A 25807-nucleotide genomic window follows, 5' to 3' on the forward strand; every position below is an offset into this window, starting at 1 on the left:
TCAATATTTTGGCTGTGACCATCCAACATTGAAGCTTCGTCCATCATAGCTCCCTATTATTTTCTCCAGTATCCTTTTTCTGGTGTTAAATTAATCAATATCCCTTCCTCAGCCTGTGTAATGCTGTGTTTTGTCATTTTTAACTTGCAAATGTACTCTTTTTACATCTCTTCTCACCTCTTGCACTTTTTTCTCCTCCATAACGATAATTTAAAAGAAAATTGCCAAGTTATGTGCTGCCTGAAGTCAATTTTTTTTTCACATTACCCCTATTGGCCTTCAGCAGAATCTTGGCAACTATGTTTTGTTTTTCAAATGTTTTCACGCAATGCTGCAGTCAATCAACCTTGTACTTTTAGTCGCTTGCAAATTCCACTAACTTATCAGACATCACTGAATTTAACACTTTGGGAAATCATAGAAACTTAGAATGTAGGAGGCCATTTTGGCCCTTCATGTCAATGCTGGGTCTCATGATCACAGGCTTTATGGTTCAAGTCTGAACTATTTGCATAATTCTTTTACTTTTTCCTGGTCAATAGTTTTCTCTTTGAATTAAAAACATTTTAAAATCCTCTCAATGTTTTCAAACTGAACTATCAAAAGGTAACAAATCAAAATAATGTCAGGGATATAGACCAGAAAGTCCAACCAATCTATTGCTGTACTAAGAAGACATTGGACATTTTATGTTGTGAAATAGCTGCAGCAGGTTACTTTCAGATTATGTTTAATTTCATATTTTTCCAAATTAATAAATCTTGCAGATATCCGGATCAAACAATAAATCTTTAGAAAACTCAATGTGGGTGGAAAGGTTTTTTAAAATGAATTTCAGTTTGCTACATTGTATGGAAATATTATAATTTTGAAGACTTTGCTCATTGTTGAATCCGTAATTTCTGCTTTTGTCTTGTATGCTTTCCAGGCTCATAAAGTCCAAGTCCATAGCAAAGGTGGGAAAGTGATTTGTCGAGGAACAATCCATGGAAATGTAGACATACAGACCTCTGATAAAGGAGTAAGTTAAAGAAACCATTTTATTTAGCAACTTTAATGATTAGTGATGCACATGAACTATAAGATAAACAATCCCCTCATATACAGAGGAACTTCGATTATCCGAACAAGGTGGGAGGGCATTATTTAGTTCAGATCGTTAATTATTTGGTTAATTGGTTTCCTATGGGGCTCTGAGTTTTCTGGTAAGTCTGCTCCCCGTTCAGGAGAGTAGGTAGCAGCACGCTGCATGTGAGCCCTGCCCGCCCTCAACCCTCATCTACCTCCCCACGCTTCTATGTAGAACTCCAGGAAAAGTTGGGGGGTGAGTGTGGGAGGTTAGTCACTTGGAGAAGGTGCCTGGACTGTCCAGGACTATTCTCAACAGCATTTCAGTGAGCTGAGTTTGTTTTGAATCATTATACCTGTAAACAAAAGATGCAGTCAGGGTTGAAACAGCTCTTTGATGTAATGTTTCTATTGGGACCTTATGATCTCCTTCGGATAATCCGAAATTCAGATAACTGGTATTCTGATAATCAAGGTTCCTCTGTATATGTGAAAAGTTGGTATGTTGCTATTATGGGCATTTAGAATAAAATCATAGGTAGTGTGTAGGTTTGCTCGCTGACCTGTAGGTTTGATATCCAGACGTTTCATTACCTGGCTAGGTAACATTATCAGTGGTGACTTCCAAGTGAAGCGAAGCTGTTGTCTCCTGCTTTCTATTTATATCTTTCTCCTAGATGGGGTTCCTGGGGTTTATGGTGATGTCATTTCCTGTTCGTTTTCTGAGGGGTTGATAGATAGCACCTAGATCTATTTGCTTGTTTATGGCATTGTGGTTGGAGTGCCAGGCCTCTAGGAATTCTTTGCTTAGCCTGTCCCAGGATAGAGGTGTTGTCCCAGTCGAAATGATGGTTTTTTTCATCCGTGTGTAGGGCTATGGGGGAGAGGGGTTCGTGTCTTTTTGTGGCTGGCTGGTGTTCATGTATCCTGCTGGCTAACTTTCTTCCAGTTTGTCCTAAGTAGTGTTTGTGGCAGTCCTTGCATGGAATTTTATAGATGACGTTGGTTTTATCCATGGGTTGTACTGGGTCTTTTAAGTTTGTTAGTTTTTGTTTGAGTGTTGGTGGGATTCCGAGGGGTCTCAGTAGTCTGGCTGTCATTTCTGAAACTTCTTGTCTGTGGAGTTTGCACATTCTCCCCGTGTCTCTGTGGGTTTCCTCAGGGTGCTCTGGTTTCCTCCCACAGTCCAAAGATGTGCAGGTTAGGTGAATTGGCCATGTTAAATTGCCCATAGTGTTGGTGCATTAGTCAGGGGTAAATATAGGGAATGGGTCTGGGTGGGTTAATCTTGTTGGGCCAAAAGGCCTGTTTCCATACTGTAGTGAATCTAGTCTCTCCTCAAGCTATTAAACTGATTTCCAGTTTCCCCTTGTGGGGGATCTGCCCACCCTCCAGACATTCCAGTCTGCCAGACATGGGAATTGCACTCCCCCCACCCTGGACTCTCCACCCCTTGTCCTGACCAAGACAACCCACACCTCCTTAAAGTCTGTTTCCCGTATCTAGCAATGCACCTTACTCTGTCACTTACCTTACACTGAACCTTTCACATGGACTGTCAAAGTAGCTGGTTACGCTGCTGGGCGTTTAATTCCCAGAGCAGGCACACTGACAAAATAAAGGCATGTGATTTCTATGAAGTTTTTCTCATTGCTTTATTTGTCGAATTTTGGACAGGCGATTTGTAACAGGAGGCCCCTGTCCAGGAATTTCAATCACAGAACTCATTTAACATAATTGGTAACTATAATCTGATCAGGATCAAAAATAGGTTTTCCAATTCTGATCTGACTATCTGGACCATATTGCCTTTGTTTAAGATGAGAGATATTGTGTCCAGGGCAATATGGACCAGTCAGCTCAGAACTAACTGTAGGTAAAATATTTGAGTCCCTACGAAAGGAGAAAATAGAAAATCATCTAAACCAAAAATATAATAATGAACTGTCAGCATGGATTTCAAAGAAATATCTTGTTTTTCAATTTTTTTAAAGAATTCTTTGAAGAGGTAGCAGAGAGAAAACAGAAATCAGAGGTAATCTTCAAAAGGCCTTAAATAAAGTATCATATGATGGATAATGGGTGAAATGAGAGCATGTAGTATCAGGGCAATTACAGAATGACTAGTTGATTAAGGAGCAGAGCCGATGAGTGGTTGTTCAAAGTAGTAGAAAGTAGGGTTCACAAAAATTAGTGCCGGGAATGTCATTGTTCACAATTAACATAACTAACAGTTACTTTGAATCAAACAAAATTTCTTAATTTACAGGCATCACCAAAGTAAGGATGGACAACACTTGGGGAACTACAAAAATTGTGCAAAGACATTAATGAAGTTGCCAATTTTATGTCCATTCCGCCAATAAAATTGTATGTAGACTAATTAAATATATTTTGGATAGATAAAATAACTCTCATGTCACTTAGAAAATGAAAATCCAGATGGGTAGAGGAACAGTAGATTTGAGAATACAAATGCACAAAGGAAGAGAAGCAGGATGTTACATCATCAAAAAATGGCATCAAAATAGGAACCAACATTATTCCGCCCACTTCCACGTTTGACAACAAACAGAGCTTCCCCTTGCAGCAGCTGTGGAAGTTATTCAAGTAATTAATGAAGTTTTACTTTAACACTGCAATCTGGTTTGAACAGCCAGCAAATAGATTCTCCAAGCTGTCTGTATCTCATGAGGGTGCATGAGTTCAGAGCACAGCAAAGAGTTCAATGAAATTGACATGCTTAAAAACTGAATTTGTTGAACTTATGTTTGGCCTCAGTGGAAGCCTTGTGCTTATAAGGTTACTTCGGATAGACAGAAATCACTTCATGAAATGTCAATTTTGACTCTGGAGTAACTATTCAAATGTTTTGAAGTATGCACTCATTCGTACTAACTCCTTTGCTATCAACCTTCATTGCAGTATAATAAGAACCTGTGCAGCTGTAGTCTGAACCACGAAGGAACAAGGGAACACAAAAAACCTTCTAAACAAAATGCCTTTTTATGAAGCAGAGAGAATAGAAATAGAGAGCTAGTCAGGTGGTGAAAACCCAACTGTTTGTCCTAAAGCTGAGGATTAGCTGTCTGGACCTGTTTAAGTACTGGTGTCTTGGGAGGCTTCGGCTTTCATGAGAGATTGTTGCTGACATCTGCAACCTCCCAAAACAATATTTCCTTTACAGTGGATGGATGTGTACTTCCAATAAGCGTTGAGGACGTCCACCTCCCATCCCCATCCCTGTGTATCCTTGACCTGAAAGTTGTGCACACTTTCTCTGTAAAGAGAGAAAACAGGAATGTGAATGTTAGAAATTATGTATAGAAGAGGGAATAAAACAAAAGTCCTAGGTGATTGAGTTGACAGCTAAGGTGAGGGTGAATGTGAGTGGTCGTTGTTCAGAGGAGATACGAGGAAGTGCATGGCAAAAAGAGCAACTGGAGATGCAAAGTAGAATTATGTAAAACAGAATGGTATGGGGCTTAGAACTTAAATATTATGCAATTCACCCACCTTGCCTGCCTTCCTGATGTCCTTGATCTACTTGGTGCAGTTATACCCAGGATGGAGGGATCAGATTTCCAATTGCCTCTTCCATGCACACACTTGCTTGATTTAAGAGGCTGCCATCTCCCACCCGTCCTTGAGAATCATCACCTCACTTCAGCCCCCTCATTCTATAGGAGCACCACGAAGTAAGTATGAGAAAACAAGAGAGCAACTTTTCCAAGTCTTCTTTCCATTTGTGTAAATGCTGCGATTCCTGTGGCCAGTGTCCGGATCAACCATTCTGATCCATGCTGGTGTACTCCCTTTGCTGTTCCTGCCTCCTGGTCTGGAAACCCTGAAGCAGGATGTTAAAGCTGTGGAGCATTTAACCAGTGGCAAAACTCTTTGCATATTCCAAAGCATTATTGTTCAGCTAACGTTCCCAGTTGAAATGTTGGGAATGTAATGTAGAAATAATATCCTTTCCTTCACTCAGTGATGGTCGGTTCATACTGCTAATGATTGTCCATGCAATTGCAGTAGTTTTTTTCCCCCATTAATGACCAGTTGTATTTTGCCCCATGAGCCCTCTTAATGTTCCCACAAGTTTAGCCCAAGAATAACAACAAAAGTGTTAAAACACCAAAGTTAGCTTCAACTTGAGCATAGAACTAACTAAATACAGAATTAATAGTTATCCAAATAACTTGTTTTTTTAGCAAACAGTCTTCAATCTATTCACCCATTGACCATTACAGAAGACTTGCTTTTGTGTAGCACTTTTCATGACCCTGGGTCATCCAAAAGTGTTTTACAACTAATGAAGTAGTTTTTAAAATGTGGTCACTGCTGTAACATAAGAAATGTGGCAGCCAGTTTGTGTGCAGCATACTCCTTCAAACAGCAATGTGAAGAGGACCAGATAATCTGATTTATTTCTCTGTGTGCGCCATGTTTTGAGGCAAAGTACTGGCCAGGACAGTGCTTTGCTGTTCTTCAGAATAATGTTTGAGGATTATCCATTGCCCGTTTTTAGAAAACTGGCAGGGCCTTTATTTAGCATCTTGTCTAAAAGATGGCAGCTGTATAACATTTTCCCTGGATTTCGCTGGATATCAACCTGGTATTATGTGCTCAAGTCTCAAAACATAACAAAGAGAGGGATAGAGGGGCAAAGAGAGGCTCTCCCTCTTCTCCTTCTCTCTGCCCCTTGTCCCTCTCACAAGCCTCGCCCTGTCTGCTCCTTCACCCTCTGCTTCTTCCCTCTCTGCTCCTCAAGCTCTTCCCCCCCAACCCGCTGCTCCTCACCTCCTGCCCTTCCAATCATCTGCCCCTCACCTCCTGCCCTTCCAACTCTCTGCCTCGCGCTAACCTCCCCTGCCTGTGTTTCATCATCACTTTGCGTCTCTCTCTCCCCCCACCCCTTTCTCTGTCTCTCTCTCTCTCTCTCTCTCTCTCTCTCTGCCCCCTCCCCCACCCCGCCTACCTCCTGCATGCTTGCCCCATCCGTGTCCTGTGCACGCTCGCCTTGCCAGTGTCCCCTACGTGCAGTGCCCTTTCCGTGTCCCCCGCACATGCGCGCACCCTCTCTCCGTTTCCCTTGCACACTCTCTGTGTCCATGTGGGATCAGATGGTTCTAGAGGCAGGCACTGAGGAAGGAGATGACCCTATAATCACACCCTCTCAAGCAACTGTCTCTGCTCCCACCTCCAGGTCCTAGCTCCCATCCCTGCTGTGTGCTCACTATTCCCCGAGACCTCTTCCCTCACTGAGGACAAATGTTTAGTTCTCAGCAAAGGCCTCACCTTTATCATTCTACGCTTCCAGATTAATGAGTTTGATGCACACTGCAATCTTATAAGTTTCTTCTGCTGCCTCTGCCTCCAGGCCCAGTTTTTCAACCAGGACACCTGTCCACCCACCAAGGACCCCTTCTCCCGCCTCCAACACATCCCATCCACCTGGACACCCCGTGCCAGCCTATCACCCACCCTTGACCTCTTCGTTTCAAACTGTCACCGTACATCAACCACCTCAACCTGTCCACCCCTTCACCCACTCCAACCTCCCATTCTCACAACTCGCAGCCCTTCACTCCCTCTGCTCCAACCCCAACCTCACCATCAAACTCTCAGACGAGGGGAGAGGCGGAGTTGTAGTATGGCACACCAACCTCTACACCACTGAAGCCAGGCGCCAACTCATAGACACTTCCTCTTACTGCCCCCTTGATCATGACACTACGTCCCATCGCCAAACCATCATCTCCAGACCATCCACAACATCATCACCTTTGGGGATCTCCCACCCACAGCCTCCAACCTCATTGTCCATGAAACCCGCATTGCCTGATTCTACCTCCTACCGAAGGTTCACAAACCTGACTTCCTTGGTCAATCCATTGTCTCAGCCTGCACCTGTCCCACTGAACTCATCTCTTCCTACCTTGACACCATCCTGTCCCCCTTAGTCCAGGAACTCCCCAGCTATGTTCGTGACACCGCTCATGCCCTTCACTTCCTCCAAGATTTCCATTTCCCTGGCCCCCAACGCCAGTCCCTGTACCCATCGATCTGCCATGATGAATGTCTCCAATCCCTCCATTTTTTCCTCTCCCACCGTTCCAACCAGAACCTTTCCACCGACACACTCATCCGCCTGGCTGAACTGGTCCTCGTCCTCTACAACGTCTCCTTCCATTCCTCCCACTTCCTCCAAACCAAAGGGGTAGCCATGGGCACCCACTTGGAACCAGCTATGCCTGCCTGTTTGTCGGATATGTGGAACAATCCATCTTCCGCAGTTACACCGGCACCACCTCCCACTTGTTCCTCCGCAACGTCAATGACTGTATCGGCGCCGCCTCATGCTCCCACGAAAGGTTGAACAGTTCATCAATTTTACCAACATCTTCCACCCCAATCTCAAATTCACCTGGACCATCCTGGACACCTCCCTCCCCTTCCTGGACCTCTACATCACCGTCTCCGGTGACCGACTGACCACAGACATCTACTATAAGCCTACCAACTCCCACAGCTACCTAGACTACACCTCCTACCATCTTATCTCCTGAAAAACACCATCCCTTTATTCCCAGTTCCTCTGCCTCCCCTGCATCTGTTCCCAGGATGACCAATTCCACCTCAGAAAATCCCAGATGGTCTCCTTCTTCCATGATCGCAACTTCCCTTCCCACATGGTTGACGATGCCCTCCAGTTCATCTCCTTCACTTTACGCACCCACTGACCTTGAACCCCACCCCTCCCAGCGCAGCAAGGACAGAACTCCCCTGATCCTCCCCTTCCACCCCACCAACCTCCACATACATCACATCATTCTCCACAACTTAGGATGGAACCCACCACCAAAGATATATTTCCTCCCAATCCTATCAGCGTTCCAGAGAGAACGTTCCCTCTGCGACTCCCTCGTCACGTGCCCCACCTGCCTACACCACTCCCCTCACTTCCATCCAAGGCCCCAAGGGATCCTTCCACATCCATCAGAAATTTACCTGTATGTCTACTAATGTCATTTACTGCATCTGTTGCACCCGATGTGGTCTCCTTCAAATTCAGGAGACAGAACGCCTTCTTACGGATCATTTCAGAGAACGTCTGTGGGACACCTGCAGCCACCAACCCACCGCCCTGTGGCTGAACACTTCAGCACCCCCCTCCCACTCTGTCAAGGACATGCAGGTCCTGGACGTCCTCCACCAAAATGTTACCACCCGACACCTGGAAGATGAATGCCTCATTCCACCTTGGGACCCTGCAACCATATGGGATAAATGTAGATTTCAGCAGCTTCCTCATTTCCTCCTTCTCCTCCTCCACCCACCCCCACCCCCAACACCATCCACACATTATCCTAGTCCCAAGCCTCCAACTTGGCACTGCCCTCTGGACCTGTCCATCACTCTCCTCTCTGATGTATCATCTTCTGCCTCACCTTCATCCACCTATCGCTTTCTCAGCTACCTTTCCCCCAACTCCACCCCCCTCCCATTTATTTCTTGGCCCCAGCCCACAAGCCTCATTCCTGATGAAGGGCTTATGCCCAAAACGTTGATTCTCTTGCTCCTCGGATGCTGCCTGACCTGCTGTACATTCTGAGTGGTCTGGCCCTAATTCTGACAGTTCTACAGTGTCTAACCACTGGATATAATTTAACTTTATCTTGAAGATTTCAAAGAAATCACTCCTTAACTTTCTAAATCCTAGAGCAAACAGGCCCAATTTGTATAATCTCTCTTCATATCAAAGCCCCTGAAGTCCAGGGCTCATTCTTGTAAGCCTACATTCTACCCCCTCCAAGGCCCATATATGCTTCCTAAGGTATGGTGACCAGATCTGCTCATTGTACTCCATGTGGGGGCTAACGAGGGTTTTTGTCTAGCTGCAGTGTAACTTCTGCATTCTTATGCTCTAGTCTTCTATCTATAACAAACATGAAAGCACTGTGGTGCACAAGTGCATAGACATATTTGCTAATCAACCTGTTGAGAGATGTATGACACACCAGGTGACTTTGAATTCAGACTTCCTGGTCGAGAGATGGGGCACTGCTGTTGCATCACAGTAGCCTTCGGGCAGATGCATTATGTTCCTATCCTGCATTGCATTAATACATGGATATTATGATATTGATAGAACGAAGACCCAAATAAAGCGTGCTGTTACTTATGAGAGGAATAGTTGTCTTTCTCGTGAATAACATTTACACCTAATCAAACCTTTTGTGTTTTCTTCAGATTGTAGAAATTGAAAAGCTGCAAGGAACAAGCATGAATATTTCCACCACTGATGGCACACTGAAAACAAAGTATATTTATGCTGAATCTTCAAATCTGTCCTCTTCTAATGGCAATATTGAACTTGGAAACATTCATGGTAAGCATTTTGTATATTAAGCCCTGATGTTGTTACCAGTAGCCAAGACTGAAGGAGCTTTGTAGTATATAATTTCATAGATGGAAATGAACAAATAATTATTTCAGTCTTTAATAAATAAAAGTTGGAAACTGCAGTTTCCAAGAAGAGGCCAAAATGGGGACTTCCCTAAATCATAAACTTAATTAGCAGGCTGCTGTGTCTTTTAAGATAAAGCATATGCATCCCAGCTGTGGAACAGTTGTTCTGTTTTGGAATTATTAACAATTACCAATTAACTGTGATTTATGAAATTGGATCAGAGGTTAGTATCCTGTTACCATGTCATTCTTTTTTTAATTTACATGTGGAGAGTCCTTTTCACTGATTCAGGTCCCTCCAAGCCAGCCCTCAAAGTGAACAGGATGTATGACACTTCTGTTCTTAGCTGGCAGCTAGGGCTCCCTGATTGGGGCTGTTAATCTGGTCCAATCAGGGCACTTGTATTCTGAGGTCTACCTGGGTGTTTTGCTACAATCTGAAGTATGAATTTCGTCGTGCAATAGGATACAAAATTCATATCCATAATGTGAGTTCTATCAAGCCCAGTGTTTTTGTTATAATTAGAATTCAAATGGTCATATAAACCGTACAGCCAAAATTTGATCATTGTTGCTGTTTGGCCAATTTGTTTGAAATACCTAAGAAACTATTCATTTCATGAAGGCCTGTAATGGTTTAAAGGCATGCCAGTTATGAATAAAATTGCCTGTGATATTAAGCTGTGCTGTGGGGAGAAAGATTACCCTTCTGTTTTAATAATTTATTTAAATCTTCATTTAGGAAGTGCAGCTCAGATTCTGTTAAGTGAAAAACATTAAGTTAGAATTTTTAGAAGATGTGACTTCAGTGTTGCAAGAAAGTCATTGACCACATCAGGAGGGACAATGTAGTATGCTGTGATAGCTCTCAACTCTCTTCTTAGTACCTTTTTAAATTCCTTAATTCTTGCTGTTTTTCCTTTGGTTACCCTTCATGTTGCAGTTTACACATTGGGTAGCACTGGTACAAAAGCATAGCTGCCTCAGACAGCTGGCACCTATCTCTTCTATTGAACAGCTCCTGCACAGACTGTGTCTTCCTAACTATGGATAGCACCATCCCAAGTCAGGAGATAGATTTGATGTCAGCAGTGTCATTTATCACCGTATGCTCTGCTTCTGTAGAAGCAGGCTACACATAATTTGCTTTAGAACCTTGGTGAAATAGTATCAGGAACTTGTGTACTTTTGGTCCCCTTGTATAATTAAAGAATAAGGCTATGATTGCGAGAGTGGAGTTGAAGTGCACCAGACTAATTCCTTAGATTGCATGACTGTCCTATAAAGACATAGTTGAAAGTTAGGAGTGAAAAGTGATCTGAAAAATTCTTAAAAGGATAAACTGTGCAGATATGGAAAGGATGATTCCCATATCTGATGATGGGGATATGACAGCCAAAGGTCAAGAGTCTAGAAGTAGAAGACAGTCTCAGAAAAAGGGGCAAGCCATTTCGAGATTAGGAGGAACTTCTTCATTCAGAGGGTAGTGAATCATTTGGAGTTACCTGCTCTAGGAATTTCAGTTATCAAGTATGTTCCACCACCAAGATTGATAGATTTCTAGTTACTAATTCTACCAAGGATAATGGGGATATCACCAGAAAAGCTTTGTGGTCATTGATCAGCCATCATATAGAATAGTGAAGGAGATCATAGGAGCTGAATGGCCCACTCCTCCTATTTTTTCCTCAAAGGATATAAATGCTCCTAAGCAATGGGTGAACAGTAACCTTACATCATCTGAGCCCATAGGAGAAATAGAGTCATAAGAGATGTACAGCTAAGAAACAGCCCCTTCGATCCAACTTGTTCATGCCAACCAGATATCCTAACCTAATCTAGTCCCATTTACCTGCACTTGGCCCATATCTCTCTCAACCCATCCTATTCATATACGCATCCAGATTCCTTTTAAATATTGTAATTATACCAGCCTCCACCATTTTCTCTGGCAGCTCATTCCATACACGCACCACTCTCTGCGTAAAAAAACAAATTCCCCTTTGGTCCCTTTTAAATTTTTCCCCTCTCACCCTAAAACTATGCCCTCTAATTCTGGACTCTCCTACCCAGGAAAAAGAGGTTGTCCACTTACCCTATCAATGCTCTTGATGATTTTATAAACCTCCATAAGGTCACCCCTCAGCCTCCAATGCTCCAGGGAAAACAGCCCCAGCCTATTCAACCTCTCCCTATAGCTCAAACTCTCCAACCCCGGCAACATCCTTATAAATCTTTTCTGAACCTTTTCAGGTTTCACAACATTCTTCCAATAGGAAGGAGACCAGAATTGCATGCAATATTCCAAAGGCAGCCTGACCAATGTCCTGTACAGCTGCAACATGACCTCCCAACTCCTGTATTCAATGGAGTATATACCAATGAAGAAATGCCTTCTTCACTATCTTATCTACATGCGACTCCACGGTCTCTTTGTTCAGCAACACTCCCCAGGACCTTACCATTAAGTATATAAGTCCTGCTCTGAATTGCCTTTATGAAATGCAGCACCTCTCATTTATCTAAATTAAACTCCATCTGCCACTCCTCAGCCCATTGGCCCACTAGGTTGTGTTAACTATTTAGTTCTTCTTTACTTGCCATCTTTTTTCATAATCATAATTGCACATAATCACTGATGCACAGTTTCCTTATATCTGGATGTCAGCTTTTTAAAATAATATATTTATCAATACATTAGAAATACCTTCTCATCACAGTTTTCATCCCTTATAGTTCTACATGTGTCAAAAACTAACTGTACTTGAGATTTCTTGGGATTAATTCGTGAAAGTTTTATTGCTGCCAAAAAATTATTTTTTAATTAGTCATTTATTGGATATGGGCATTTCTGGCAAAATGAGCATTTATTGTCCTTCTGTAATTGCCATTTAAGAAGGTGGTGGTGAACTGCCACCTTGAACCATTGCTTTTATTTTTGGTGTAGATATGACCACAGTGCTTTGGGGAGATTTCCCAAATTTTAACTCAGTAGCAATAAAAGAATGGTGACTATTGTTCCAAGTAGGAATGGTTTGTAACTTAGAGAAGAACTTGCAGGTGATGGTATTCCTGTTACCTGCTTCCCTTGTTTTTCTAGATGGTATTACAACACCATTTCTGTGCAAACAACACCATTTCTGATCTTATGATGGAAGGAAGATTATTGATGAACCTCTTGCAATGGTTGATCCTAGGATACCACCCTAAGTAACTTGTAGTGATGTTCTGTGCCTAAGATGATTGGCTGATGACAAGCCAGTTTATTTTGTATTAGCAGTCAAGTTTATCCCAATTTCCAATTTATTAAAGTTGCTTTATGCTGCCTTGATGTCAAGGGCACTCACTGTCTGTTTGCCTCTAGAATTCAGCACTTTTGTCCATGTTTAGACCAAAACTGTGTCTGGTCAGGAGCTGAATCCTGGTATAACCAGTGTCATTGCATTTTCTAAAATTTTTTTTTGCTGAGAATTGAGTGGTGTGGGAGTTATTGTCAGATTGGATTTGTCTTGTTTTTTTTTGTGAGGAGGACATACCTGGGGAGGTTTTCCAGATAGCCAGTTAGATATTTTTATTATAGCTATACTCTATCAACTTGGCTCGGGATATAACTATTTCTGGAATACAAATCTTCAGTGTGATGAATAATCTATGATGTTATCAGGGCCCGTGGTTCCAGTGAGTTCAGTCCTAATACCTGTTTTTAAGCATTATCACAGATGCTGTAAAATTGAGAAGAAATGTATTCCAGTGTGTGTGTCAGATGTTTTTTTTTCCACCATATGGCTATGACCATGGGTGAACAAGAATGTAATCAGTTTGGAAAAATGCAGTTTGACCACTACTGTTAGGAAATCACTAGAGACTAGAATTACATATTGAATCGTTTATGCAGTAAATCAAAGCAAGCTGTAATTTTTAATAGGAAATGTGGTTCTTTGTTCTTTGCTAATTTAAACATAAAGGGGTAAATTTGAACAGCCCCTCGATCACAATGGATTAATAATCTGAATCTGTTCAAGGTGATGCACGAAAACCTATTGCTGCTTCCTAATTGTAATGATTGTGGCATATATCTCTGCTGAATGTACTGCTGAGTGACAGTAGGCTTCATCAGGATTGTAGCCATGAGAATTCTGACTTGTCCCTCTTTTACGGACTATGAGGACTGGCATGCTTGAGCAATGGCAGTCTCGAGTTTTATTCCTGGGAACTGGAGTCAAATGATACATTCCCAATCCAGTCATAAATGGTAGGTTACCTCCTTTACTTCCTCCTCTTTCTTTCACTTGAAGTGTTTGTGAAACCAGTGGGCTTTTGGTTAACTCGTTAACTGTACCTGTGGTAGATAATGAGAATCAGTAATGTGCCTGTTTGGACACGCTGTAACACACCTCCAGGGCAGATAAGATTGGAACCTTGAGTTTTGGGCTCAAAGTGTTTAAATGTACACAATGAATTTACAGACTTTAGTGACTGAGCCTTACTGACACCTCTCCATAGCCACCTGTTAGCAGCCAGAGTGATGAAAGTTATTACAGGAATTGGCCAAACTCAGATAAAAACAACCGCCTTCAATTTGTCCCCACAAATCAAAGCTTCACCGATGCAAATGTTCATACCTCTGTTATAGTTGCTGAAATTGACACTGTCATTGTAAAGGTGAAACCCATTAGCAGGTGGCCAGTGGTCAACCACAAACAGACAGACAGATTGTGGAGAATTCAACAAGTTAACAAAAATAAGATGCTCACTCATTTTTGAGTGAGTACTGCAGGGCTCCTCCAAAGCAGTTGAGGTTTGATGCTTCAACACCCCATGTTGTCTACTCGGTGATGATATTTGAGATTCTCAGCATTTCATTTTACAAAAACCCTGCTATATATTGTTGGATTGTGAAGGAGAGTTAATAGCCAATTGTCTAGTAGACGACCCTTCTCACCTGGTAGTCACCCTCTGATTTGACGTGCTGGTTTAAAGATTATTAGAGCAGATTACTGGTGCGCGATAAATGCATCATATGTTTGTCAGGATATGTGTTGAGTGGTAACATTTGTAGTTCCAGTTTTTTTTTACTAGTGGGCATTCAAGAGCAGAAAGAAGAAGAGGAAACAAAGGAAGAATATTCAGAATGCGAGTGTTTATTTGACATTGGTTTCAATGATTAAAACCTCATGCTGTGACTATTCCAGATGGACCGAGGAATGGCAGATGGAGTTTAATTTAGAAAAATGTGAGGTGTTGCATTTTGGTCAGGAAAATCAGGGCAGGACTTAATATACTTAATGATAGGTTCCTAGGGAATATTACTGACCAAAGAGACCTTGGGGATACAGGTGCATAGTTCCTTGAAAGTGGAGTTGCAAGTAGACAGGGTGGGGACAAATTGAAGGAGGTTGTTTTTATCTGAGTTTGGCCAATTCCTGTAATAACTTTCATCACTCTGGCTGCTAACAGGTGGCCATGGAGAAGTGTCAGTAAGGCTCAGTCACTAAAGTCTGTAAATTCATTGTGTACATTTAAACACTTTGAGCCCAAAACTCAAGGTTCCAATCTTATCTGCCCTGGAGGTGTGTTACAGCGTGTCCAAACAGGCACATTACTGGTTCTCATTATCTACCACAGGTACAGTTAACGAGTTAACCAAAAGCCCACTGGTTTCACAAACACTTCAAGTGAAAGAAAGAGGAGGAAGTAAAGGAGGTAACCTACCATTTATGACTGGATTGGGAATGTATCATTTGACTCCAGTTCCCAGGAATAAAACTCGAGACTGCCATTGCTCAAGCATGCCAGTCCTCATAGTCCGTAAAAGAAGGACAAATCCGAATTCTCATGGCTACAATCCTGCTGAAGCCTGCTGTCACTCAGCAGTACATTCAGCAGAGATATATGCCACAATCATTACAATATAAGAGTTAGGGCATCATACTGCTATTTTAGCAAAGTCAGGTGCATGCAGAGAAGATAAAGAAACCTTCTTTCCTAACACTAGAGCCTCCAATTACTTCCCTGTGTCAAATGATGACAAACTGTGAGATGTACCAGTCTCAGCAATTGACGGGCGCAGTCAGCTTCAGTTATTGACCAGTGCATCTTGCCCTGTATTGAAGCTGTAGGTCTGGTTCCAAGGTGTGGAGAGTTCTATGAGTTACCTCCTTTGTGATGTTCAAGCAGATTTACTGACATGCATTAGGTAGAGGTAGTAGAAATGCTTCTGGAACACTCTGGGTGGGAGTTGTACTTCTGTCTTACTCTGCAATAAATTGTCTTTGCAGTCTCTGCACTATTCTCCTCTCATTGCAACCCAAAGAGATCTCTCCTATGACCACAACAACTGGGAGCAAATAATGTGCTGAAAGCCCTTGCGACAAGAAGCGGCATCTTCCACACATGCATCATCTTGCCCTCCAAAACTTATCAAATTTAATCAAGTTCTACAAACACCCAACACTGTTGCAAATTTGCAGCAGAGCCAGGAGAAAGCAACCTGGGACTAACTTGAACATTAGTGCTTCTTCTAAGTGGTGGAAGGTCCTTCTTGCTGCTTAGCAACTGTTCAACTGTGCATTTTAAAGAAATGCTTTACCATTCCATTTCATCAGGTCGAAAGTAGCACGTCAAGTATCACATCAGCATTAGCCACTGACATCATGATCACTGCACCCTTTCCGTGTCTATACATGCTCATCTGTGTTAACCAAGTTCCTGATAGATACTGCACAAGAAGTGAACAGAAACAGAACAGAAGCAACTTTGCTACTAAACTAGCAAATGTAATGCCAAAGCTATTGGCACTAGGGAGATGAATTTGCCACCTAATTCTGTGGAAAAGGTGTCGAAATTAGGTTCCTGAAGAGCACTTGAACTGAAGAGATGCTTTTTTAAAAAAATTGGCAGTGCAGCAAAATAATTGGGATAGTGGCTAACATGTTAGGCTGAGTTTTTCTTTGTGAAATAGACAGAAACTATAGTTCTACCTGTCAGTTTGCCAAGAAACAACCAATTAGTTCTCAGTTGGCAATTGTCACAAAAACCCACCTGGCTCTCCAGTGACCTTTTAAGGAAGGAAATCTGCCATCTTTACCTAGTCTGGTCTACATTTGACCCCAGATCCTCAGCAGTGTTGTTGATTCTCACCTTCCCTCTGATATGGTCTAGCAAGCCACTCAGTTGTGTCAATCGCTACAAAGTCTCAACAAAACAATGAAACCAGACAGACCATCTGGCATCAACCTAGGTCGGAAATGTCAATGGCAGAAACAGCCTGCAAAGTCCTCCTTACTAACATCTGGGGCCTAGTGTTAAAATTGGGAGAGTTATCTCACAGACTAGTCAAGCAACAGCCTACATAATCATATGCTCAGAGTTGTACCTGACAAACAATGTCCCAGATGGCACCATCACATTCCTAGATATGTCCTGTTCCACAGGCAGGGCAGATCCAGCAGAGGCAGTGGCTCAATGGGATACAGTCAAGAGAGAGTTACCCTAGAAGATGTCAACATTGACTCAACATACTATGAAGTCTATGGGCAAGGAATCCTCCGACAGATTAACACATACTGTCTCCCTCAGCTGATGAATCAGTACTCCTCCATGTTGAATAGCCCTTTGAGAAAGCACTAAATATGACAAGGGTGCAAATTCTACTCAGGGTAGGGTGATTTTAATGCCCACCACCAAGAGTGGCTGAGCAGCAGCACTACTGATTGAGCTGGTTGGGTCCTAAAAGACATAGCTGCTAGACTGGACTTGCAGTAGGTGGTAAAGGCACCAACAGGGGGGAAAATAATACCTGACCCCATCCTTGCCATGTGGGCTGCAGTGGTTCATGAAAGTAGCTCAGCACCACCTTCCTAAGGGCACAGAATGCCACAGAAATCAATGAAGAAGCCATTTGGATGCTGAAGATATGATCCAGGTAGCTGAATAGTCTCCCCAACTCATAAAGTATTCTTCAGTCAATAATCCATTTATTTTGTTAACACCCAGTGTTTTGTCTTCTCTCTTTCTCGTTTCATTTTCCTCTAGACAGGGTGTTTGATAGGCAAGATGCTACAGAGGAGATGACTGACACTGGAGATCTTTTAAGTAAAGTTTATGGTGCATGAATTTTGGCAAACGTGAAAAATGAAGAAACATTTAATCATCCAAGTGATTTGCCTTGTAGAACTACAAAGTAGTTAATTTTCTGTTATGTTTGCTGCTGCCCCTGTGATTTCAGTAGATCTAGATGTAAGCAGCTTCTTCCCCAATTGTTTTGGTGCTCGTGACTGTATCCTTTGGGTTTTGGAACCTTTTGAGGTCTCCATCAAAGACTATCCATCTGTGGTTGGACAAACTATTATCAGGACAAGAGTTAGCGTCTGCGGCTTTCATTGCTGAGGGTGGGTGGCATGTGAAGGGAACAAGCAAGAACATCTTGTTTAATGAATATGGAATTCTTTACCGCAGAGGACTTGCTTAAGGCTGAGACTCTAAGGGAACCAAAGGTCATGGGAAAAAGACAAGAAAATGGAGCTGAGGAGTTCAGTCATGATCTCATTAAATGGCGGAGCTGAATGCCCTACTTTGCTCCTACATTTTATGGTTATCATGTTATGGTATTCAGCAGAGAATGCACTTCCAGCTGTCCCTTGTACAGCTTCCCTCCTTTGACTTATCTGCACTTACCGACTCTCCAAAAGCCAGGCACTATGCTGCACTTCATGAAGGTGTTGATCAGCCTGGGCAAGGTGTTCTTCTAATTGAATTAAACTGGTAGAACTACTGTGCAGGTCATCAGCAAAGTCCAATGTGTAATCTGTTGCCTGATGTTCTTGATGTTCCATGCATGTGTCCAAATGGAGGTTGGTGTCATCTAGGACTTTGCAATATCTTGAAGTTCAAGGTAGAGAGTTGAATTCTTCTAATTTCTCTCACCCAGCGCACATTGCAAGATTCTGTTGCTGTTCCCAAAGACATTGTTTCTGTTGCTGATCCAAATACTGTCCTACCATTCCCAACAAATATGCTTAGAATCTGTGACCAACTGTACAGAATTTGGAGAATCCTGCACCCTCCCAACTATTCTCCATTGCTGTCTCTGTACATAAAAACTGCTGCCCTTCATTGTTACAGCTTGACTACCTGTCAACCAAGGTTCCACCAAGACACAAGGTTTGTAATTGTGCTTTCCAAAATGTGCAACTTCTTCTGACAAGATGAATCAGCTTTGTTGTCATCCTCTTTCACTTGTACCAACTTTTGTGTAGCATTTGAAGAGCCTATAGGAGGTGAAAGGGCTCAAAGTTGTCAATGTATGAATGTTATGTCAGTAAATTCCAGGTATTAGATGTCACACAGCACAGAACAAATAATTTGTTATCTGGGAACCCCGATATCTCTCTTTAGAACATAGAACAGTACAGCACAGTACAGGCCCTTTGGGCCTCTATGTTGTGCGACACTTTACCTACTCGAAGATCAGATTAACCTACATGTCCTTCATTGTACTATCTTGCATGTGCCTATCGAAGAGTCGCTAAAATGTCCCGAATGCATCTGACTCTACTACGACTGCTGGCAGTGCATTCCATGCACTCGCCACTCGCTGTGTAAAGAACTTACCTCTGATATCTCCTTTAAACCTTCCTCCAATCCTCTTAAAATAATGCCCTCTCGTGATAGACATTTCCGCCATAGGATAACGTCTCTGGCTATCCACTCTATCTACGCCTCTCATCATCTTGTACACTTCTCTCAAGTCACCTCTCATCCTTCTTCGCTTCAATGAGAAAAAACCTGGCTCCCTCAACCTTTCTTCATAAGATATGCCCCCTAGTCCAGGCAGCATCCTGGTAAATCTCCTCTGCACCCTCTCTAAAAGTTCCACATTTTTCCTATGATGAGGCGAGCAGAACTGAACACGCTATTCCAAATGTGGTCTAACCAGGATTCTGTAGATCTGCAGCATAACCTTGTAGCTCTTAAATTCAACCCCCTGCTAAGGAAAGCCAATTTACCACACACCACCTTAACAACTCTATCAAGGACCCCAGGATCCCTCTGTTCTTCCACACTGCCAAGAATTCTGCCTTTTAACCCTGCATTCTGCATTCAAATTCAACCTTCCTAAGTAAATCATTCCACACTTTTCCATGTTGAACTCCATCTGCCACTTCTCAGCCCAGTTTTGCATCCTGTCAGTGTCCTGTTGCAACTTGCAACAGCCCTCCACGCTATCCACAGCTCCACCAACCTTTGTGTCATTGGCAAACTTACTAACCCATCCTTCCACTTCTCATCCTAATCATTTATAAAAATCACAAAGAGCAGATGTCTCGGAACAGATACCTGTGGAACACCAGTGGTCACCAAGCTCCAGGCTGAATACCGTCCACCTACCACCACCCTCTGTCTTCTAAGGGCCAATCGATTCTGTATGCAAATAGTCAGATTTCCCTGTATCCAATGCCTCCTTACTTCATGAATGAGCCTACCATAGGGAACCTTATCAAATCTTATTGAACCGTATCCTTTTCCTAAGAATTTCATACTGGCATTCTGCTGATCTCTGGTGCATTGTCTTCAAAAGTCAGTGACAGTGACGATGGCCCATCTAGTTCTCTGCCTCACCCTGATTCTTGCCTCTAATTTCCTGAAAGAAATAAAAGGACAAGAGCAAAATAGAGTGACTTGAGAGGATGGTACACAACATTTTGTGGAGGATATCTGGGAGTTGGCAAGATGAAGGTGTTTTGGACTGGTATTAGGGATCTGAGGTGTTCCCTTGAGGAAGGATGAGTGAATAGACAAGCCATGTTGGTTTGAGGAGTAGTGCATGATAACGCTTGGCAGATCAGAATGAGATGGATTGGTACTTGAGTATTGAATTTGGCTCATCTTTTCTGTGCTGATGAGATCACGGAATCTCTTGCAGCACTATGTCAAAGAGTGTACCACATTCCTGGTCAATTCACTTCCTTCTATACCACCTTATTTTCAGAGCCTAGTCTCATCTCCCATTTGCTGGGAACAGTATTTTTCTTTGGGTCTGTGTAGCTACAGCATAATCTCCGAGGATGCCTCAGAGTGTGAGATTAACCTTACCACGTTAAGACACCATCAGCAGAGATGTCTTTCTCCTAAATGTTTGTAGATCATTCCGTCCCTTGTGAAGACCATTTTAAACACTGAGGTTTAACAAGCTGGCATGAATCAGGATTATACCAAAATTGTTTTGGAAAACCAATGAGTGAGATGTCCTGGTAAAGAACCACCAAAATGTTTCCACAATTGTTTTGGTTTCCTGACCTGACCAAACCATTGTGAGCAGGTTTAAAGGTTAAAATTTTAACATTGCATTTGCATGCCCTTTTTTAATATTGATATAACTTCTTCAGGCTGAAAATACAACTCTTCAGTTACATAACATAGTGGGAGGTATTACATGATATATATACTGGGCAAAGTAGAGGATATACTATTTTTGTAGTTCCTGAATAAGTTTACCATTCAGGCACAATTTGTTAATTGAGATCAGAGAAGACATTTACTGTGCGGCTGAGAACAATTCATTGTGATAAATTAATACAGTAATACCAATAGAATAGTCTTGCATAACTTGTGCTCCAACATCTCATTGTTTTTAACGTCTTAAAAACAACTAGTTCATTCCACTTTCACTGTAATGTGCACATCCTCACTGAGGGAATACCGTGATAGCTTCAGTTTCTTAAGATTACTGTTGAAGATCTTTTTAATGCTTTATTGGAAATTAATGTTGGACAAAGTTTGGTATGTGGTATTGTCCAAGTGCACTGCTGCCAGCTGATACAACCCAGACCAGATATATAGCTAGTTGCCAAGATACGTTATTATGATCAGGCTTGAATTTGAGGGCCTCTACCAGCAGAAAGTTTTACATTCTTCATGGGTCAATGACGTTGTGGTTTTTTCGTTCTGTGCATTTCCAGTTAACACAGATCCTTAATAATCCTGTTTCTAAACTTGCATTGCAATATGTTAAGAAGATGCAACTAGAATCATTTCTCTATTCTGTATAAGCCTACAGTACTTGGCCTATTAGTCATAAGATCCTTTAAATATCTAACTTTTTTTTTGTGTAGGCAATTTGTTTTTATTTGAACTTTGCCTTTTTCTAACCAGGCACACAGACAATACAGTATTTCTTTTTGAGTTTACTGTCTAAAGGCTGTTCTGATGGTTAGAGCAAGAAGACCGTTCTCAAATACACCCCAGTGGAGTGGAGATTGAACCCTGTGATGTTGGCATGAACCTGATCTTCATCAATCATTCAGGCTCCTGAGCTGATCAGATTCCAAGGAATTCAGATTACGTTATTTACACTTTTACATGAATATTATTGCTTGGATTTATGGGCAGTGATAATGTTAGAGAATCCAATTTCTTTTCATCACGTGGTTGATCAGGAATCTATCTTACTCTTGCTGTCTGTCATTGATGTATAGGATTTGTAACTTGATGCTGAGCTTATTAGTTTTTTTGTCGCTTTATGAATGCACCTTCCTTCTCCATCAAGGCCTGGAATGTGACTTGAACCTGGAGCTGCTTGCTCAGAAGCAAAGACACAATCCACTGCACTATGAGATCTAATACAGTGCTTGATTAGCAGTATTTAAAAATTCAAACTTTGTCATTTAAAATATTATTATATTACACAGAAATGGTGGAGGAACTGAATACGTACTTGCATTAGTTTTCACAGTGGAAGATACCAGCAACATACCACAACATCAAGAGAGTCAGGAGCAGAGGTGAGTCGAGTGGAGATGGCTTTGTGAAAGCTGACAAGTCAGAAGGCAAATAAATAAGCCGGACTGGATGGACTATACTCCAGAACCTTGAAGGAGGCAGCTGAGGAGATTGTAGAGGCATTAATGGTGATCTTTCAGGAATCATCAGAGTTTGGAAGGGTCCCAGAGGACTGGAAACTGGCAGTCAGAATGGTTTCATTAAGCGGAGGTCACAGCTTGCAAACCAACTTAGCTAAACCTTCACAAAGAATTCTAAGCTGGTTTGCAATGCAGAGCAATGCCAAAAACATGCGTTCTATTCCCACACTTGCTAAGGTTACTATGTGGCTTCTCCTTCTCAACCTGTCTTCTTGCCTGAGGCATGGTTAAACCACCACTAGCTGTCTCTCTTATCAGACCACAAGGCTACTCTTTTATAAGACAATGGCATCTTTAGCTTTACCACCTTCTGAGGCAGAGAGTTCCAAATTCTTTCAACCCAAGAAAATAAAGTTCTCTTTATCTGTTCTAAAAGGGCAATGCTTAATTTTAAAACTTTGCCCCCTAGTTCTAGACTTCCTACAAGAGGAAAACTATTTCCATCTTTTCAAAACCATTCAGGAACTTGTATGCTTCTATCAAGTGATCCCTTGCTCTCTTAAACCTCAGTGAAAACTAGCCCAACCTGCTCAAATTATTCTCAAAAGACAACTCATTCAGTCCAGGTATCAATCTAGTAAACCTCCTCTGAACTGCTTCCAAAGCACTTACATCCTTCCTTTTAATAAGGAGACCAAAACTGCACACAGTATTAGAGATGTTATCTTGCCAATGCCCTGTATAATCGAAGCATAACATCCTTATTTTTTATGTTCAATTCAATTCCTCTCCAAGTAAAAGATTTATGTGCTGTACCTGCAAATGAGCCATTATGGCTTACATACTGGAATATCTAAATCCCTTGGAACCTCTAAATTCTGCAGTCATTTTCCCACTGAGTAATGCAATGCTCTTTCATTCTTCCTGCCAAGCAACAACTACATATTTTCTTAATTTATATTCAATCTGCCAAATCTTTGCCCATTCATGCAACCTATGTCATGTCTTCTTCGCAACATATTTTACCATTCTAGATATTGTCTGCAAATTTAGTTACCTTCTCTCCCTATGTCTAAGTCATTGATGTAAATTATAAAAAGTTGGGGTTCAGCATGGACCCCTGTAGATCTCCACGTATCAAATCCTGCCAGACATGTAAATACCCATTTATGCATATTCTCTGTTTTCTACCAGTCAGCCAGTCTTCTATCCATGCTAATGTATTGTTCCACAGTACAAGCTTTTATTTACTGCAAGAACCTTTTGATGTGGAACCTTATCAAAGGTCTTCTGGATATCTAAATACTGTCCATCTACAGGTGCCCTTTTGCCTATAGTACATTCCTGCAAAGAAGTCCAAGTAAATTGGTTTAACATGACTTCCATTTAAAACCATGCTGACTTTTCCTGATTGTCTTGAACTTTTCTAAGTGTACAGCCATAGTTTCTTAATGATCGATTCAATCATTGTTGCCATGGCAAATCTCAAGCTACATGACCCATAGTTTCCTGCTTTTGCGTGTTTCCCTTCTTGATTTGGGGGATTTGCCATTTTCTAGTTTGAAGGGACCTTTCCTGAATTGAAACGGTTTTGAAAAATGATCATTAATGTATCTAGTAACTCACTCGTCACCTGTTTTTAAGATCCTAGGGTGAATATCATCTGAACCAAGCAACTTGTTAGCCTGCAGCTCTAGATTTGCTCAATATTGCTTGTCTGGTGATTGTAATCTCACTAAGTTCTTCACTCCCTTCAGCTATTGCTGATTTTTTTTTGTATACTCTATAGTAGAAACAGAAACAAACTATTTGGTCATTTATCCTGTCATTTCATTATTTTCTATTACTATTATCAGAAATTGCAGCAAGACCTTGTTCAGCTGGGGAAGTGGGCCAAGAAATGTTAAATGGAGTTTAATATAGATAATTGAGAGGTGTTGCATTTTGAAAAGTCAAATTAAGGTAGTTTCATGGTGAGTGGTAGCGCCTTAAGGAGTCACAGGGCAGTGAAGAAAGCTTTTGGCATACTGGCCTTTATCAGTCAGGGCATTGAGTATAGAAGATGGGAAGTTATGTTGCAGTTTTACACAACATTGGTGAGGCTGCATTTGGAGTATTGTGCTCAGTTTTGGTCACCTTGTTATAAGAAGGATGTTACTAAACTGGAAAGAGTGTGGAAAAATTTACAAAGGTGTTGCCTGGACTCAATGATCTGAGTTAAATGGTAAGATTGGACAAGCTAGGACCTTTCTCTTTAGAGCATAGGAAACTGAGGGGGGAACCTTATAAAGATGCATAACATCATGAGAGGCATGGATAGGATGAGCGCACTCAGTCGTTTTCCCAGGGGAATCGAGGACTAGAGGGGAAAGAATAAAAGGGAACCTGAGGCGCAACTTTTTAAGACTGAGGGCGGTACGCATATGGAATGAGCTGCCAGCGGAAGTGGATTAGGTGGATACATTAACATTTTAAAAGGCATTTGGACAAATACATGAATAGGAAAGGATTACAAGGATATGGGCCAAATGCAGGGAAATGGGGTTAGCATGGATGGAAAGTTTGGTTGACATGGACTAATTTGGGCCTGTCTCCATGCTGTAGGACTCTGACTCTACTGACTCGCCATCCTCACTGTTTAGAGGACCAACACTTAATTTACTTATTTGTTTCCTTTTAAAATGCCTTGAGGAACTCTTGCTACTGTTTTTACATTCCTAAATAGCTTCCTTGCATGCTCTCTGATTTCACCTATAGCTCTTTATATTCTGATCAACATCTGACCTATTCTTCTTTGGGCAATTATATACTGTTTCCTTAAGCTTGTGTTTTCCCTAACTTACTTAGCTAACAATCAGATGATAGGTCCCCTTCTAGAATATTTCTTATTAACAGGAAAGTAAACCTTCTGAGTATTCTAAAATACTCCCTTAAATGTTTGCCACTGTTTCTTCATGAGCCATGTGTATGGAGTCCATGGGTGGAAGGTTGGCTTCTGTGATGGTCTGAACTGTGCACGCAACCTTCTGTAATTTCTTATGTTCCTGGGCAGAGCAGTTGCCATTACCAGTATGTTTCATTGGTGCATCTGTAAAAGTTGGTGAGAGTCCTTTATAGACCTGCCAAATTTCCTGAGCTGCCTGAGGAAGAAGAGGCGTTGTTCTGCCACCTTGACCATTACATCTACATGGCAAGTTCAGGACAATTGTTGATTATTGTCACACCTAGGAACTTGACGTTTTCTACCCTCTCAGCCTCAGCTCTGTTGATGTAGATGGGGGCATGTTCTCCTTTCTTTCTGAAGTCAGTGATCAATTCTTCAATTTTGCCCGATATTGAGAGTGAGGTTGTTCTTGTTGCGCTACATCACCAAGCCCTCTACCTTCTTTCTGCATTCTGACTCATTG

General features: G+C 41.8%; 1 protein-coding gene across 3 annotated transcripts in view; it reads left to right on the forward strand.

Moving 5' to 3' along the window:
* fam185a (family with sequence similarity 185 member A) overlaps nucleotides 1–25807 on the forward strand; it is a 122615-nt gene that overhangs the window by 15073 nt on the left and 81735 nt on the right. For all 3 annotated transcript variants that reach the window (XM_072562664.1, XM_072562663.1, XM_072562665.1), the window contains exons 3-4: nucleotides 929–1021; nucleotides 9322–9460. In XM_072562664.1, the coding sequence (XP_072418765.1) occupies nucleotides 929–1021; nucleotides 9322–9460 (232 nt within the window). The remainder of the gene's footprint in view (nucleotides 1–928; nucleotides 1022–9321; nucleotides 9461–25807) is intronic.

This window comes from Chiloscyllium punctatum, chromosome 44, assembly GCF_047496795.1.
Source record: "Chiloscyllium punctatum isolate Juve2018m chromosome 44, sChiPun1.3, whole genome shotgun sequence".
Classification (NCBI taxonomy): Eukaryota; Metazoa; Chordata; class Chondrichthyes; order Orectolobiformes; family Hemiscylliidae; genus Chiloscyllium; species Chiloscyllium punctatum.